Genomic DNA, 19,792 nt, shown 5'->3' on the forward strand with positions numbered 1-19,792 from the left:
CTGACCTCAATCCTATAGAAAATTTGTTGGCAGAACTGAAAAAGCATGTGCGAGCAAGGAGGCCTACAAACCTGACTCAGTTACACCAGGTCTGTCAGGAGGAATGGGCCAAAATTCAGCCAACTTATAGTGGGAAGCTTGTGGAAGGCTACCTGAAACGTTTGACCCAAGTTTTTAACAATTTAAAGGCAACGCTACCAAATACTAATTGAGTGTATGTACCCACTGGAAATGTGATAAAATAAATAAAAGCTGAAATAAATAATTCTCTCTACTATTACTCTGCCATTTCACATTCTTATAATAAAGTGGTGATCCTAACTAACCTAAAACAGGGAGTTTTTACTAGGATTAAATGTCAGGAATTGTGAAAAACTGAGTTTAAATGTATTTGGCTAAGGTGTATGTAAACTTCCGACTTCAACTGTATAAAGGGTGTGCTGTGTTTATCCTACTTGTTCAATACAGAAAGAGTTTATTATCCATCAATTTACTGTACTTTGGTATTTGGTATTTTATTTGGATCCCCATTAGCTGTTGCAAAAGCAGCAGCTACTCTTCCTGGGTTTCACACAAAACATGACATAATACAGAACATTAATAGACAAGAACAAAAGGCACATATCAATACATACACACAAACTATCTAGGTCAAATACGGGAGAGGCGTTGTGCCGTGAGGTGTTGCTTTAACTGTTTTTTGAAACCAGGTTTGCTGTTTATTTCAGCAATATGAGATGGAACGGAGTTCCATGCAATAATGGCTCTGTATAATTGTTTGTTCTGGATTTGGGGACTGTGAAAAGACGCCTGGTGGCATGTCTGGTGGGGTAAGTACGTGCATCAGAGCTGTGTGTAAGTTGACTATGCAAACAATTTGCGATTTTCAACACATGAATGTTTCTTATAAAAAGAAGAAGTGATGCAGTCAGTCTCTCCTCAACTCTTAGCCAAGAGAGACTGGAATGCATAGTATTTATATTAGTCCTCTGATTACAATGAAGAGCAAGACGTGCCGCTCTGTTCTGGGCAAAATGCATCTTAACTAGGTCTTTCCTTGCAGCACTCGGCCACATGACGACAATAATCAAGATAAGGCAAAACTAGAGCCTGCAGAACATGCTTTTTGGAGTGTGCTGTCAAAAAAGCAGAACATCTCTTTATTACGGCCAGACCTCTCTCTGTCTTTACAACCATTGAATCTACAGTGGCAAGAAAAAGTATGTGAACCATTTGGAATTACCTAAATTTCTGCATACATTGGTCATCAAATTTTATCTGATCTTCATCTAAGTCACAACAATAGACAAACATAGTGTGCTTAAACTAATAACACACAAATTATTGTATTTTTCTTGTCTATATTGAATACATCATTTACATTTTCACAGCGTAGGTTGGAAAAAGTATGTGAACCCCTAGGCTAATGACTTCTCCAGAAGCTAATTGGAGTCAGGAGTCAGCTAACCTGGAGTCAAATCAATGAGACAAGATTAGAGATGTTGGTTAGAGCTGCCTTGCCCTATAAAAAACACTCACAAAATTTGAGTTTGCTATTCATAAGAAGCGTTGCCTGATGTGAACCACGCCTCGAACAAAAGAGATCTCAGAACACCTAAGATTAAGAATTTTTGACTTGCATAAAGCTGGAAAGGGTTACAAAAGTATCTCTAAAAGCCTTGATGTTCATCAGTCCACGGTAAGACAAATTGTATTTAAATGGAGAACGTTCAGCACTGTTGCTACTCTCCCTAGGAGTGGCTGTCATGCAAAGATGACTGCAAGAGCACAGCACAGAATGCTCAATGAGGTTCAGAAGAATCCTAGCGTGTCAGCTAAGGACTTACAGAAATCTCTGGAACATGCTCACATCTCTGTTGACGAGTCTACGATAGGTAAAACACTAAACAAGAATGGTGTTCATGGGAGGACACCACGGAAGAAGCTACTGCTGTCCAAAAAAAACATTGCTGCATGTCTGAAGTTTGCAAAGTGCACCTGGATATTCCACATCGCTACTGACAAAATATTCTGTGGACAGATGAAACTATAGTTGAGTTGTTTGGAGGGAACACACAACACTATGTGTGGAGAAAAACAGGAACAGCACACCATCAAAACATCACCCCAAATGTAAACTATGGTGGAGGGAGCATCATGGTTTGGGGCTGCTTTGCTGCCTCAGGTGCCTGGACAGCTTGCTATCATTGATGGAAAAATGAATTCCCAAGTTTATCAAGATAGCCTAACATTCTCCTGCTAAATATCTGTTCGCCAATTGAAGCTCAATAGAAGTTGGGTGACGCAACAGGACAACGACCCAAAACACAGAAGTAAATCAACAGAATCGCTTCAACAGAAGAAAATACGCCTTCTGGAGTGGCCCAGTTCACACCAGACATCCCAAGAATATTGCTAAACTGAAACAGTTTTATAAAGAGGAACGGTCCAAAATTCTTCCTGACCATTGTGCAGGTCTGATCCGCAACTACAGAAAACGTTTGAGGTTATTGCTGCCAAAGGAGGGTCAACCAGTTATTAAATCCAAGGGTTCACATACTTTTCCCACCCTGCACTGTCAATGTTTACACGGTATGTTCAATACAGACATGAAAACATATAATTGTTTGTGTTATTAGTTTAAGCAGACTGTTTGTCTATTGTGACCTAGATGAAGATCAGTTCGATTTTAATGACCAATTTATGCAGAAATCCAGGTATTTCCAGAGTTCACATACTTTTTCTTGCCACTATATATGTTTTCACCATAAAAGTTTACAATCTAAGGTAACGCCAAGTAATTTAGTTGTTCAACAGCCACATCATTCATTACCAAATTCAGCTGAGGTCTAGAGCTTAGGCTAGGGAATGATTTGTACCAAATACAATGCTCTTAGTTTTAGAGATGTTCAGGACCAGTTTATTACTGGCCACCCATTCCAAAACAGACTGCAACTCTTTGTTAAGGGTTTCAGAAACTTCATTAGCTGTGGTTGCTGATGCGTATATGGTTGACTCATCAGCATACATGGACACATGCTTTGTTTAATACCAGTGGCAGGTCATTGGTGATAATAGAAAGACTTGAATATCCTATAAAGTTATATTGAAGGCCTTATTTTGACAGTCCAAACTGACCAGTCAAAAGGTATGTTTACTTTATGAAATTAGAGAATGCATGTTTCTTTCTACCTACAAAGAGTTGTGACCTGTAAGATTGTTTGGCTCATGGCAGTTTTGAAGACTTGTTCCAACAGGTATAATATGGGGCATGATTATAATTGTGTGTTTAGAATTGTGTGTTTGATCCTTCCAAGGATACATTTTTGGCAAGTTGAAAATATTAGGTTAATGTTCAACCAGCAGGGGAAATCAATTTATGACGGTTGTGCTCTGTGTAATACTTTTTATTAAGGTACTTTTCAGCAGTGATATGAAAATTGTATCTGCACCAATGAAACTGTATAAGGTTGGTTGACTCATGCCATGAGACAACCAACCTGGTGGGCGGCGGTAACTTCACTGTTGCCGGTTTCAATCCCCATGCTGACTGGGAGGAAATCTCCAGGGAATGAGACGGCAGCCGTTGGGTTACCAACTTCAATATTCCATATGCTACTTACCGCCGTTGTGCCTTAGAGCAAGGCACTTTACACCTAATTGCTCCAGCAGCACTTAATTATGGTGCTCCCGTGTGTGTTATGTGTCAGGTTGGGTACTGTAACAGCAACAACAACAAAAAATTATCATTTTACAAATGTGATTTACAGGAGCAATTAGGGCTCAATGGCACATAGACAGATGTTTCACCTATTTGGTTCGGGGATTCGATCCAGTGTCAATTGTTCTTATATGTATGAGATTATATTCATAGTTATTATACTTGTATTTATATAATCATTATTCTCAGTGTTGTGGAGTAGTGAACTACATTTAGTTCAACTAGTCATTTAATTGCATTTTGCAGTGGGTTGGTTGTAGTTCAAATAAATTCAAATCATAGTGTTTTCAATAGTTACAGTGCCTTCAGAAAGTTTTCACACTCAACTCCTTTGGTAAGCCTGAATACGTTCAGGAGTAGAAATTTGCTTAACAAGTCACATAATAAGTTGCATGGATTCACTCTGTGAAATATTAGTGTTTAACATTATTTTTTAATGACTACCTCATCTCTGAACCCCACATATCTGTAAGGTCCCTCAGTCAAACAGTGAACTTCAAACACAGATTTAATCACAAAGACCAGGGAGGTTTTCCAATGCCTTGCAAAGAAGGGCACCTATTGGAAGATGGAAAAAAAGCATGGTGAAGATTGAGCATGGTGAAGTTATTAATTACCCTTTGGATGGTGGGGTACCACCAGGTGTCCTTCCTAACTCAGTTGCCGGAGAGGAAGGAAACCACTCAGGGATAAAAAACAGTTACAGAGTTTAATGGCTGTGATAGGAGAACAGGATGGATCAACAACATTGTAGTTATTCCACAATACTAACCTAATTGACAGAGTGAAAAGAAGGAAGCCTGTACAGAATAAAACAATTCCAAAATATGCATCCTGTTTGCAACAAGGCAGTAAAGTAAAACTGAAACAATTTTCTGTCCCGAATACAACTTTTTGTCCTGAATACAAAGTGTTCTGTTTGGGGCATATCCAATACAACACATTACTGGGTATCACTCCATATTTTAAAGCATAGTGGTGGCTGCATCATGTTATCAGTATGGTTGTAATCGTGAAGGACTGGAGAGTTTTTATAGGATACAAAATGAACGGAATGGAGCTAAGTACAGGTAAACTCCTAGAGGAAAACCTGGTTCAGTCTGCTTTCCACCAGACACTGGGAGATAAATTCACCTTTCAGCAGGAGTGGCCGAATAACAGTTTTGACTTAAATCTACTTGAAAATCTATGGCAAGACTTGCAAATGGTTATCTAGGAATGATCAACAACCAATTCGTTTTTTCAGCTGATCTTAAGGTTTTTTTGTACGTAATGTTTCCACAATCATTTCCTATGACCGAAAAGAGCTTCTGGACATCAGAACAGCGATCACTAACCTCAATTTGGATGAAGAGTTCTACTTCAATTAGTCGGCGGCACAAGACAAAGGCCCTAATCCCCGAGACTCGAAAAAGGAAGAGATGGCGTAAGAGAGGCTGACGTGCAGGCATACTGATGAAACTATGTCGGCGAGTAAACAAACCGCCTCTACCCTCTGTTCTATTGGCGAACATACAATCACTGGAAAACAAACTGGATGAGCTCCGTCAAGACTATCCTATGAACGGGACCTGAAGAACTGTAATATCCTATGTTTCTCTGAGTCATGGCTGAACAAGGACATGGATAATACAGATCTAGCTGTTTTTTCTATGCATCTGCAGAATTGAAAGGCAGCCTCGGGTAAACTCAAGGGGGAGATGTGTGTCTCTTTGTTAACAACAGCTGGTGTGCAATATATAATATTAAGAAAGTCTCAAGGTTCTGATCGCCTGAATTCGAATACCTCATGATAAGCTGTAGATCAGGGGTATTCAACTCTTACAACCTACGAGGGCCGGAGCCTGCTGGTTTTCTGTTCTACCAGTTAATTAACCATTTGGTATCCCAGGTCTAAATCAGTCCCTGAGTAGAGGGGAACAATGAAAGAATGCAGGGGTGCGTGCTTAGTCCCCTTCTGTGCTCCATGTTCACCCACGACTGCTTGACCGCTCCAACACCATCATTAAGTTTATAGACAACACGACAGTGCTCTAGGTCTGATCACCGACGATGATGAGGCAGCCTATAGGGAGGAAGTCAGAGAACTGGCAGTGTGATACCAGGACAACAACCTCCAAGACAAAGGAGCTGATTGTGGACTACAGGAAACGGAAGGACGAGCTCTCCCCCATTCAACAGGGCTGTAGTGGAGCAGGTCGAGAGCTTCAAGTTCCTCGGTGTTCACATCACTAAAGATCTATCATGGTCCACAAACACCAATACAGTCGTGAAGAGGGCACGACTCAAAAAGTTATAGAGCTAACCATTGAGAGCATATTGACTGGCTGCATCACTGCTTGGTATGGCAACTGCTTGGCATTTGACCACAAGGTGCTACAGATAGTAGTGCGTACGGCCCAGTGCATCACTGAGGCTGAGCTCCCTGCCATCCAGGACCTCTATACCAGGCGGTGTCAGAGGAAGGCCCTAAAATTGGTCAAATACTCCAGCCACCCAAGTCATAGACTGTTCTCTCTCCGCACGGAAAGCAGTACCGGAGCAAGTTTAATAATGAACATTTGGAATATGTATATGAGATTATATTAATAGTTATTATATTTATATCATAGCCTATTACTTGCTGCAATATTATATTAGTAGGCCTAGCCTATACTCATATGTCCAAGTGATGTGTTGGAAGCGAACAGGATAAATCATAATGTTGGATTGTATCAGTCAACTCCCATCACCCCACATCCTCTCCATGAGCAACAGAATGCAATGTCCCTTATTGTAATGAGTATGACCCAATTATGGGCCTAAAGGTTACTGCTGGTCACTGACTCTGGAAAGATGACTACGCCTATTAAACAGCAGCTATCCAACCATGTTGACACAAGTTGCGTAATTTTATACATAAGGAGTGTGAAATAAAGGGTGACTGTAAAATTATTTATTTTTTTGACTTTTTCTGGATGACTTTCAGCATTTCAGTCAGGGGTTGTAAAACGTTAAACATCAGATAATCAGGCAACCAATGAAACTGTCAGGGTAGAGGTGGCGTCAAATGCTCCTCGACCAATTGGAGTCTTTAAAACGACGTCTGAACAAGAAACTCAGCAGCAGGCTTCGCTAGGTAAGCGGAATCCTCATCACGAGTAGAGCTGCACAACGTTCGCCGGAAGAAGCTATCTCAGCGTTGTGCGCATTTTGATACATTGTAACGATTCTCTTCATTCTACGTGGTAAATTATGTATTCGATGCCAGTTGATAGCAAATTGTGTGCATCTTTGATAGTAGCCTATGTTATCCTAGCATTGCACCAGGAAATCGAGCACGCACTTTAACTTAATGTTAAAGTTGCTCGATTCCTTGGTGGGGTGAACGAGGATGTCCGTGTTTGTCATTTTAATTGAATAGCTATTTGTCCTCTTTCTAGCACAGATCTCATCTCAACACGGCGTATTAACTACAGACTCCCACAGCAGAAATGACAGAGACGAGAAACCCCAACCAGCAACAAAACAGAGACGCTGTGGTGGCAGAAACGTCTACGAGAGATGATGTTTTTGATGATAGTTATAAAGCAAAAGAGGGCCCTAAACCGCGGATGAGACTGGTGTGGAGAAACGTCATATTAATGGTTTTATTACATGCTGGAGCGCTTTACGGACTGATGCTTGTGCCCTCCACCTCGGCCTTAACTCTGGCTTGGAGTAAGTATCCCCATTTACTTAATGTGCTATTTTATTTGCCTTTTATTTTTGCCTTTTATCGGGGTTTTACGCCATTGTTAAAGTTGTTTGACTACGCAGCATAGTTTATCCGGTCGACATTAGAAAACAGAATGTGATGCGCTTGGTGGCGTTACACCGACATGTTGCTTGTCCTCTGAGAATAGTGTTGAATGTTGGTAAATCTATTTTGAGGAACACTCACTTAATATTTTTTCCATGGAAATAATAAACACATTGATACTATAGGACCTATGAGTTCTCTCGTCATATGTAGCCTAACAGTTAACACCAGGGTTCCACAACCTTGGTCCTGCTCCCCCCAGGTGCACGTTTTGGTTTTTGCCCCAACTCAACGCAGCTGATTCAAATAATCAAAGCTTGATGACGAGTTGGGTATTTGAATCAGCTGCGTAGTACTAGGGCAAAAACCAAAACGTGCACGGGGGGGCAGGACCAAATTTGGGAAACCTGAGCTACACCATTATCACCTGATCATCACACCATGCATGCACCTATCAACTGAAGCGCTCATAGGCAGGCTACTGTGGTGCAGCGAGAGAACTTGACGTTTTGGAATGAGTGGCCTGAGGTAGCCCAAAGGCCGGAAGATGGCGATATTGGGTCGTTTTGGTCTTACCGTCCAAGCGCATTGTATGCAGCTGGCAACAAAAGTGTGCAACTGCCTCCCACAATTCGGGGTGTTCCTGTATGTCGGCTTTCCTGCATCTGTTGAATGGTAAAATGAGACTCAATATCACCATCTGCTGCCCTTTGGGCTAGACTTGAGGTAACTTCGTTCACAATGTTTCTTAAGCAGAAAAGAGCTACACCAATCTGTTTGCTTGTTTAGACCTAGACAATATGTGCAGGTTTTTTGTGGAAGAATAGCTGGAATAGGTATTTGGACAGATGAAGCATGACTTGGATTATACCGAAGGACCCCAAACTTTGTTTCCCCTGTTGCATATCTCCCTGTCTGTGTGTGCAGTGCTGAACTGCATATTATTCCACTGGGTGAGACAAAGAACAATTGCCGTTCCAATAGACATTCCATTGTGAGAGGCTGCATGGCACCAAAACAGAATATCTTTGCTGCCTGGGCTGTTCGGAGGCCCAGAATTCTCACATCCTAAGCAGCCTTGTCTGGCTGCACATAGAAACACATTCAGTAATTTTACAACAACAACTCTGAGAGTAGTAGCCATGCATACCTACTCCCACTGCCAGCTCCCAACAGAAATAACTCATGGCAGGGATGGGATATGATGTCCCCTGTATCTACTGGGAGTCAAATCTGTGCTTGACATGATTCTGTGCACATGTGAGTGTGTGCCAAACATGGGTGTCTGTTTATCTCTTTCTCGTCCCATCTCTCTTGCTCTCCCTCCCGTAGCTGTTGTGTGCTTCTTGCTCAGTGCCCTGGGTATAACTGCGGGGGCCCACCGCCTCTGGAGTCACAAGTCCTACAAGGCCTCCACCCCTCTGCGAGTCTTCCTGGCCCTTGCCAACTCCATGGCCTTCCAGGTAAACAAACAAAGTCTCTGAATTGAATAATCTTTATTGACCTCGAGAGAGGAAATTGTATTTGTAACCAGCATAGGATACATACCGTGGGTATCACCGTGCATTTGGAAAGTATTCAGATCCCTTGACTTTCTCCATTTTGTTACAGCCTTATTCAAAAAATATATTAATTTCTAACTACACACAACCCATAATGACAAAGCAAAAACAGATTTAGACATTTTTGCAAATGTATTAAAAACATGAAAATATTTTCATAAGTATTCAGACCCTTTACTCAGTACTTAAAGTACCTTTTGGCAGTGACTAAAGCCTCCAGTCTTCTTGGGTATGACACTACAAGCTTGGCACACCTGTATTTGGGGAGCTTCTCCATTCTTCTCTGCAGATTTTGTCAGGTTGGATGTTGATGTCTTAAGATGGTCAATGGAAACAGGATACACCTGAGCTCAATTTTGAGTCTCATAGCAAAGTGTTTGTCTAATTATGTAAATAAGGTTTTTGTTCTTTTATAAATTTGCCAACAATTCTAAACCTGTTTTCGCTTTGTCATTATGGGGTATTGTGTGTAGATTGACGGGGGGAATGTAATTAAGCCATTTTAAAATGAGGCTGCAATGTAACAAGGGGGAAAAAGTAAAGGCGTCTGAATACATTCCAAATGCACTGTATCAAGCATCTGAGTAAGAATGCCAATCTAGGATCAGGTTCTCCCTGTCCATGTAGACTCATTTTATTGTGCTCTAAAAGGCAAAACTGATCCTAAATCAGCACGTCTACTCTGAAACACTTAATACATACGGCCCCAGATTCCCTCACCATGGGTCTCGTGTACTACTGTATAGAGTACTATAGAGCTGGGACAATAAACCGATTTGTCACCAACCATACCGCTCACTTATCGCAGGCATTTTTCTGTTACCACTAATTACGGTACATCACCTATACTAGAGAAATGTGAAGTTTTGAAATTAAGTTTGCTAATATGGGTGATGGGACAATTCATGGCTACAACCATCAAAGTAGTGTGTGTATAAAAATTATCTTTCTCTCCCCATTTCACCCAGCTGTACGACTGTACATGCTGCTGTTATTAGTGTTGGATAAAGTGCCTCCTAAACAGCCACATAATTTCTATTGTTTCCTCCAGAATGACATTTACGAGTGGGCGAGGGACCACCGGGTTCACCACAAGTACTCCGAGACGGACGCGGACCCCCACAATGCACTGCGGGGCTTCTTCTTCGCTCACATTGGCTGGCTGCTCGTCCGCAAGCACCCTGACGTGATCGAGAAGGGCATGAAGCTGGAGCTGACGGACCTGAAGGCAGATAAAGTCGTCATGTTCCAGAGAAAGTAAGAAGAGAAGGGTCTCTGCCCTGTCTAGTCCTTCATATCTGATGTCTTCTATATGCCATTTTAGCAGACGCTTTTATCGAAAGTGGCTTATAGAGCGTGTATAAATTTCTGGATGTGTGGCCCCAGCGTAAACCGAAACCATGATCTTGGTGTTGCAAGACCCGTGCTCTACCAATTGAGCCACACAATACTATATCTGTTGGTATATGGTAAAGAGTTTCTTACCTACATACAGTAGCAGTCATTAGTGGGGTGACTTATCTTTCCTTTCCTGGTAGTATTTTTAAAGGTTGGCCCTGGCAGTGCCCTCACTCTGAATCATGCGGTATTGTACAGGTAACTGCCAAAATAAAGGAAACGCCAACATGAAGTGTCTTAACAGGGCGTTGGGCCACCACGAGGTGCCAGCACCGTTCCAATGCGCCTTGGCATAGATTCTACAGGTGTCTGGAATTTTATTGGAGGGATGCAACAATTTGTTTTCCACAAAAAATTCCGTAATTTCTTGTGGTGGATAATGCTGTCTCAGGCACCATTCCAGAATCTCCCATAAGTATTCAATTGGGTTGATCTGGTGACTGTCACACACACACCCACCCTTAAAACCCCCTATGCTCTTTGAGACCCCTCTTTCAAAGTCACTGAGATCTTTTCTAGCCATGGTAGCCAAAATAATGGGCAACTGGGCATTTTTATACATTACCCTGAATCAATAAAAAAAGTCTCATGCGCTGAATACAACGGGTGTCGACTTTACCGTGAAGTGCTTGCTTACGAGCCTGTCCCAAAGAAGGCAGCGTAAAAAGATTGTAAAACGAGGAATAAAATGCTCAAGAATGGCGCTATATACAGGTCATGCCAGATCAACGTGCAGCGGTAGGAGGTAGCTATGTACGTAAAGGCAGGGTAAGTGACTAGGCATCAGGTTTAATGAGTAAAAATAAAGAACAGAGTAGCAGCAGTATACGTGTGAATGTATGTGTCTATACACCCAGTGGACGGTGTTAGGCACACCCATCTAGTACTGGGTTGGACCCCCCTGCCTCCAGAACAGCCTGAATTCCTCGGGGCATGGATTCTACAATGTGTGATGTTAAAAAGTTGCTCAATTGGTATCAAGGGACCCTACGTGTGCCAGGAAAACATTCCCCACACCACCACTAGCCTGTACCGCTGACCGCAGGCAAGATGGAGCCATGGACTCATGCTGCTTACACCAAATCCTGACTCTGCTATCCCCATGACAGACTGAAGGCCTGGCATAGGTCACTCGTTTAGCCCATTATAACATTAAATTGAACAGTAACTGGATACCTGTCTGCCTGCTTTATATAGCAAGCCACGGCCACGTGACTCACTGTCTGAAGGAGCGAACCATTTTCGTGAATGGGGTGGTGTTCCAAATCAACTGGCCACTGAGTCATAATATTTTCTTGTGTGGATAGTCCATGCAAGATGGGGTCAATGCAAATAGAAATGATGTGTCATTGTGTTTTGCGTTTCACCTCTGCCACCGGACAAAGCATCAGTTATGCCACCGGACAAACCATCAGTTATGCCACTGGATAAAAGACAGCACCATCTTAGCTGCCTATTTGCATTCTGGAGAAGTTGCACAAACCTCCATTGGCAGTAGCATGCACAGAATGTGCCACAAAGGGGCCATTTTAATTCATTGTACACTTGAAAGAGCTCTGTATAAAATCCAATCCACCATATAAACCAACGGTTATATAACTAATGGCACATCACGTTTTGGACTGCATGTGGCTGCTGATCAGATAACATTGAGTTTTGCATTTCCTCTCTACCATCAGCTATGCCACTGGACATAAGTATTTGATCTTATCACTGCAATAATCAAGCAACCAAATCCGGTGTGTTCCACATCATTGTACGCATGTTCCACGAGACCAGCACAAGTGACTTGACAATATTGAGATTTCATTTGAATTGATTTTCTATGCATGACGATCTAAAATAAACCAAACTCTGAGTGCTCCACACATGTATAGAACAAGGCCCGCACACTGTTAACTCCCAATTCACCGCTTTATTGACAACGTTTCTGTCCGAAACGGATCTTCGTCAGGTCAGACACACTGAGTGTTCACATCCCAAAATATCCCCATTTCACCTCACATGACCGTTGTGGACGACACATGGTGGGTGCAGAAAACATTTGCATATCACTAATAATGAAATAACAATGATGGGTACATGTAATGGTTCCAGAACATAATATATATTTACAAAATGACCAAGTGGGTAACCTGGAAGGCAAGACAAAGTAAAGTAACATTCAGGTAAGAAATGGTTTGATATCAAACTCTTGAGACATCAAATCCAAAACAATTCTCTTCTCAATAATAGATTATCAGTATCCCGGCTCCTCCTAGGAGTCTTAACATGTTCGATGCCATTGTATCTCAGAGCTAATGTTGTGACAAGCATCCATGAAATGCGCAGCCACAGGGTTTCTCTGGTTAAGGGTCCTGATATTACTCCTGTGTTCTGCTATCCTTGTTTTCAGAGCTCGTCTTGTTTTTCCTACATAACATATACCTGATCAAATGTATTTGTGGTCTATCACATTTTGTTTGAAGTTACACTGGGTGCATCCGCCACATCTATAGTTAGCGTCTGGCACGTTGTCCAGAAAGGTACTGCGTGGCACTGGTGGAAGATCAGACCTCACCAACATTTGACTGATGTTGGGGGTGCGTCTGAAGACTACCCGCGGGGTTCTTTAAATGTCTTTTCCAGTTGTGGATCAGTGCTCAAGATGTACCAGTTTTTTTTTTAATTATTTAAAAATGTTTTTGAATGGTGTGGTCGAAATGTTTACCAAGTGGGGGGTACTGAAGGAAGCGTTGGTCAGGAGGGCGGGGAGGTTTGGGCGTGAGGCTGTCATCGTGGGTCATGATTTTTTTTTGTTTTATAACATTCCCTTGCGTCATGCAGCCATTCCTCTGGGTAACCCCGCTGTCTGAAATGCTTATCCAGATGGTCGGTTTGTTTGACAGTCACTAGTGTGCTCTCCATGTTTGAGTTTTTCTGGGTCAGTTGTTGCTGCGTGCAGTTGTAATCGCACTGCTTGTATCTTCTCACGTATTCCACCCAGTTGCTCAGCTATTTCCTGGATAATAAGAGCCATAAGATCAAATGAGCATTTGTTTGTAATTTTGGCACCACTGGTCACAGAAATTCTCAGTCTCTGCTGATTGTGGGTGCCTTCTGGATTCTAAGGCCTTGTGGGATCAATTTCTTACGCAAATAGTCGCTCAAAGGGACAGCGTGGAGATGCATGCGTCTCTCTGTCATAGGCGTTTCACTCTCGTAGTGATTCCGTTGTTTCAACGTGATTGTCAAACAGTCTTGTCATAATACAGGCATAGTCTTCAGTTCTGAATTCAAATGTGTTATGGAGGTTAACATCCTCTTCAATTGGATTTGCCATCTCAGGTCGACACCCAAATGGCGGTGCGTAATGGAGTCTTTGCAGATTGGAGTGCCGCATGAAAAGGAAGTACCGTCTATAGAAAAGTTTGGTCATACGCACATCCTTAAACAGGTGCTGGGCTAATAAAGAATACTAGTATAGAACAAGAAGGCCCGCACACCGTTAACACTCCCAATTCACTGTTTTATTGACAACGTTTCCATCCGAAACAGATCTTTGTCAGGTCAAACACTGAGTTCACATCCCAAAAAATCCACATTTCACCTCATGCATGCTCCACACATGTATCATTTTGAAAAAAGCATCTAATCAACAATGGCATTTTTATTAATTCTTCCAATTATTGACTTTTTCACAACTGCCAGCAGTTTGGCGCCAAAGCATTTACAACATAGACATAGTAAAATAAATCGGAGGGTGGCAGGTTTGAATCCCTGAGCTGAGAAGGTGAATAATCTGTGTGCCCTTCAGCAAGGCACTTAACCCCAATTGCTCCAGGGTTGCTGTTGGTAATGGCACACCCTGTCGTTTTGTAATTTACATAAATTCACTGAAAGCCCACACTATCACACTGTTATATTAACAGTATTGCACTTTTCATGTAGCTTACTTTTAGCCAGCTAATAGCCTTACCAATCCAGCAGCATTATGGACTAAATGTTAAAATCCGGTTGCTTCAGGATTATTTTGCTGTGACAATACTAGATCAAATTTAAGATTGGGCCCTACCCACACAAATTCAGTGACTGGCTGGCCATTTTATCAGCAGGCAGTGGGTACTTGTGGATATAGTCCCAAACTAGTAGCACCACAGAACTGGGTCATTTAACATTTTGGTGGAAGACTAAATCAACTGAATAGAATTCTTCAAAACATGTACTTTTTTTGGTACTGAACTAGGTGTGACCTTCCACGGTTTAGTAACTCTGTTTATGAATCTAGGTGCTTGGGGTGGTGTTCACTTCCCCAGCTTTAGAAACTTAATTTTCATTTAGATTCATCATAACAGAATGCTTCCAGTTCTACTTACAAACTCTTGAGTAACACAGCTACTTATGTTTGACGCATATAAATTCCAGTACTAATCTCACCCACCCACCCCAAAAATGAATGGTGGAGCTCTATAGATTTTCTTTGTTTGACACACACCAAACCAATGTTTCCTCATCTCTTCCCTCTCCGTCCCCTCTAGGTACTACAAGCTCTCTGTGGTTCTGCTGTGTTTCCTGGTGCCCATGTGGGTGCCCTGGTACCTGTGGGGTGAGTCTCTGTGGGTGGGCTACTTCATCCCAGTCCTCATGCGGTACACCCTGGTGCTGAATGCTACCTGGCTGGTCAACTCTGCAGCTCACATGTGGGGCAACCGACCCTACGACCATCACATCAACCCCAGTGAGAACCGTTTCGTGGCCTTCAGTGCCATCGGTAAGGATCTGACTTTTTAAAAATATATTTAAGGTTGGGGCCTGTGTGAGGGATTTGTCTGGAGCACTACTATTGGCCAGAGCCTCACTCTCTATAGGAATAGGCTGTTAGCCATTTTGGACAAAGCCAATATGCCATTTCGTGTCCAACCACCACCACACTTGTACTGTAGTCTTCCCAAAGCAGCTGATGCAGCCTGGCATGGTGTAGTGAGGCGGAACTCGCTAATCCAGTGGCCTGTGTTTATTTTGTGCAGGAGATCCTGCTGTTTGTGTGAAATCAGAGCTTCGGTCCGACTGATTGCCTGTTCTATTATAAACTCATCTGAATAGCTGCCTGTAGGTCAGCTGTGAAAATCATGTTTTAGTTTAATCGCTTAAAACGAGTGGAACTTGTAATTTTTACATTTTAGTCATTTAGCAGACTCTTATCCAGAGTGACTTACTCCCAAAGTGAGTGCATACAGTTGTGCTTCTTTCATCCTTTTTTTTTTTTTTTTTAAACATGGAGCGATGTTATTGTCTCAGCCTACAGTGTGTGTATCTCGCAACATGTAAAGTGATGGTTTCATGAGTTGAGAGAAAAGATCCCAGAAATTTGATGCGCAGCAAGTTTCTCTCAATTTTGTGCACAAATTAGTTTACACCCCTTTTAATCCATCCACCTGACAGGTGTGGCATGTCAAGAAGCTGATTAAACAGCATGGTCATTACACCGGTGCACCTAGTGCTGGGGACAATAAAAGGCCACTCAAAAATGTGAAGTTTTGTCACACAACCTGTCAAGTTGTCTAGGGCATGCAATAGGCATTCTGACTGCAGGAAGGTCCACCAGAGCTTTTGCCAGAGAATTATTTATTTTCTCTACCATAAGCCGCCTCCAACATTTTAGAGAACTTGGCATTCTGTCCAACTGGCCTCACAACTGCAGACCACCTGTATGGTGTCATGTAGGTGAGCAATTTGCTGATGGCAACGTTGTGAATAGAGTGCCCCATGGTGGGGGTATGGGCAGGCATAAGCTACGGACAACTAACACAATTGTATTTTATTGATGGCAATTTGAATCCAGGGATACCATGATGAGATCCCGAGGCCCAATTTATAATTACAAAAAACAACAATTTAAGTTCTGTGACCAACAGTTGCCTATCTATATTCCCAGTCGTATGTAATCCATAGATTAGGGCGTAATGATTTTTCAATTGACTGATTTCCTTATGAACTAACTCAATAACAAATCTTTGAAATGGTTGCGTTTGAACAAAAATATACAATCTATAAACTAATATGGCTCAGGGACTTGCAACACTTGACTTAGGGCTGCTGTAGTTTGTGCAGGTATTTTAGTACTCTGGTTCAAGTTGGAGACCGTAATTAACTTCGTAGAATCATGTATTTGAATGCTAGACTGGAACAAAATGTTGCACACAGCAGCCCTCCAGGACTCAAGTTAGCCATCCATATTGTAGCACTTTTCAAACTCAGTGCTTTAGTTTACATATCATTGACTATGGTGATCAGATTATGTTTTGAATCCTATTTTTAAAACAAAAAAGTAACTTGGATAGATGCACATCTATAGTATTACCAGGTGCATGGAGTAAAGGGCATTCCAGCTCTTTTTCTCTCTCAATCTGACTTTGCTGTGCCCACGTCACCTGTGAATGGCTATTTGTCTGGTTTTAACCTGACTTTCCTGTCCCCTTGTATCCTTCTTGCCAGGCGAGGGCTTCCACAACTACCACCACACCTTCCCCTTTGACTACGCCACCAGTGAGTTCGGCATTAAGATGAACATCACCACTGCCTTCATAGACCTCATGTGCTTTCTGGGCCTGGCCAAGGACTGCAAGAGGGTGTCCCGCGACCTCGTCTCGGCCCGCGCCCAGCGAACAGGTGACGGCAGCCACAAGACTGGCTGAATGTTGTCTCAAACCGTTACGGACTTGATGCGACCGATGCCAGATACGATAAAACAGGCTAAACCAATGAAAGAAAGAATGTAGCTGTAGTAAATTGCAGTATTGATGATCGGAGTTAGTAGTGCTGCAGTTAGTAGTGATCAAACCATGGTCCATTGATGTCTGCTTCTGTATTATGAGTTAAAAACCTATACTTGAGTTCCTCAGACTAATATTGGCTTTAAAATCGGTCCTAGACCTTTCAGTAAAGTTTTTTTTATTATTTTGTTTTTAAATGAATGATGCGTGAGGTGACTAAGAAAAGTGATCTAATGGCCTGGCTAAGCGAGGTATGTTAGCGCAGAGATTTAAGAGTCTAAGTCACTATTGGTGGAAAAAACCTGAAGTGTGTATGGCGGAGATGGACGCTGTAATGCGTGACACTATTACACCAACCAAACTACCTGCCTGTGCTATCTGCACCAACAATGAAGATGGTATAACATTAACCTCTAATTTATTCATGAGCTATTAATTAACCATCTGTGGCACTTTTGAAATTGTGAAAAGAAAAAAAAGTTTGAGGTTTCTTCACATTTTAGGCTAAGTAGGTGAAATTTTGTTTTGATAAAGTGTCGATTTCAATTCGGGCTGAATGATCCTGACATATGGATGCAAATATTTCTATCAGTCACGCTTTGTTGACATTCATTCCCTAAGCATGGAGTAGTTGAAATTCTTTAAAATCCTGGGGGAAGTCCACCTTTTGTCAAAAGTTTACATTTACGTTTAAGATTAAATTTAAGTTTTATATTTAACATTATTTGCTTTTATTAAGCCACCCTACTTCAGTCTTATTTTACTATAAGCTGCTGTGTTGAAACAGCCCTACTTACTTCTACATCAACGTACTGTTGAGCTGTCATTATATACCAGACCATATTCCATATAGGCTGGTGTAGAAGTGCAGTTATGCGGCAGTGTTACATATTATTGCACCAGTTGTCTCCTCCTGTCCAAGTTGCTCTTCACAGGAGATTATTTCCTCTTGTAGAAGAGGATGAAGGAAGGTATCAGATCTCAAATTGCACATATATTCCCTGTATAGTGCAATACTTTTGACCAGGGCACATTGTGGGCTCTGGTCAAAGGTAGCGCACTGTATATGGAATCGGGTGCCATTTGGGACATAAGGTCTCTTCATTTGTGTATAACACGATTTATACCTCTGGATATTTTGTGGGGGCGACGGTGCCTGTGACTACAGTCGGATGGTCGGACAGAAGCCTGGTTGGGTTTTTTCCATCCTGCTTCAGACACTTCTGCACTGAAACGTAGTTAAAACGCAAACTCTGATCAGTCTTTATTAAACAAAATAATACTTGTTTGTATTTATTTTTTACTCTTACTGCAGCTGAAGTTAAAGAGTAAGGGACTTCTGTCTCCCTCCTCCAATAGGACAAGGTGAAAGAGGCTTTGAGAGCATTTGCATACGTGTCGTCTCTCGGTATCTTCAATTAAATTTAGTCGACTCTCGCCCAAGATGCCTTATGGAAGTAATGTTACTTTGCACCCTTTGTAGACGTGGACATGTCTAGAAAAAGATGGATGTGACGGGGGAGGGAAAGAACAAGCCAGGGGTTTAGTTAATTTGGTTGTACATCAATTGTAAGTTAACACTAGGCGTGAGGGTGGGGGGGAAACTATAGGAATTCTACTGAGTACTGAGGGAAAAAAATACATTTTGAATATTTGCTTTGGAGCTGTGGTTGAGTTATTTAAAGACTGTCTTAATATCTATATAGGAGAGAGCTGAAAGCACTCCTTTAACTCGAAAGTAAAAGGAAAGACCATGTGCTTGGGATATTCTGTGAAGCATCAGATTCTGAGGGATTAAGAATATATTTTTGCATAATAGTTAAACAAATGTGGTGTTTGGCTCTGAAGAAACAAGATTCCAGATTAGTTATTAACTCATGAAATTGTAATATTTGTCACACTTTGGTCTACCTTTCTCAGTGCAATTATTTTGTGCAGTGTTAACTTCTTGAAGTCTGAATGCCTTAAAAAAAAAACTGCAGCATTTTTTTTCTAAGAATGTTCTACCCACTATGTACCGTAAATAAACCACATTTTCTACATGTTGAAAGTATGTTCTGTTTGTTGTCATTCTGTAATATTTCCGTTCCTAATTGAATAAAAGACAAGTCATTGTCTTACCATTTACTCGTCCTTTCACTTTTGCATCAGTCTACAATTTTCTGCAAAGTGACAGGGGTGTATTCATTAGTGCACACCATAGAAAAATGTTTTGCAACAACTAAAACAAGTTTCCTTTTCTTATTTGGACAAGTTCAGGTTCGTTCCTCCGTTTGGTTCTAAGTGAATACACCCCCGGTGATGATATTGAGGTGGTCAGCTGTGTATGCAGCATTTATTCTCACCATTGCCTAAAATGTTTTGATGTTAAATGCTTTGCAGCTATCATAGAAAGCCATTCTCTGACAGGCCTTGTCCCCAGGCTATTTTCTGGCCTATGCTCACAACCTCACTTCCCGTACTGCTTACTGAATCATCATATGGGGGTTGTCATGGTATTTTAGAAGTTAAACTTTACACTCAAATCCAACACCAAGTAGAATAAAACGTCCTAACACTTCAACAGCTCTTTTGAATG

The 19,792-nt window shown here is 41.7% G+C and overlaps 1 protein-coding gene across 6 annotated transcripts; it reads left to right on the plus strand.

Moving 5' to 3' along the window:
• Positions 1–6,620: 6,620 nt before the first annotated feature.
• LOC106608500 (acyl-CoA desaturase) lies at positions 6,621–19,267 on the plus strand. Of its 6 annotated transcripts, none has more exons than XM_014206444.2 (6): positions 6,621–6,839; positions 7,144–7,420; positions 8,835–8,965; positions 10,116–10,321; positions 14,980–15,212; positions 16,937–19,267. In XM_014206444.2, exons 2-6 carry the CDS (start codon positions 7,195–7,197, stop codon positions 17,134–17,136), a joined length of 996 nt encoding a protein of 331 aa, XP_014061919.1. In that variant the 5' UTR covers positions 6,621–6,839; positions 7,144–7,194; the 3' UTR covers positions 17,137–19,267. The 6 variants fall into 6 exon arrangements, with proteins under 6 accessions (XP_014061919.1, XP_014061917.1, XP_014061916.1 ...); XM_014206442.2 differs by having other exon boundaries at positions 6,748–6,948; positions 7,149–7,420; XM_014206441.2 differs by having other exon boundaries at positions 6,788–6,948.
• The last annotated feature ends 525 nt before the right edge of the window (positions 19,268–19,792 follow it).

The sequence above is a fragment of the Salmo salar genome, chromosome ssa01, assembly GCF_905237065.1.
Source record: "Salmo salar chromosome ssa01, Ssal_v3.1, whole genome shotgun sequence".
NCBI lineage: Eukaryota > Metazoa > Chordata > Actinopteri > Salmoniformes > Salmonidae > Salmo > Salmo salar.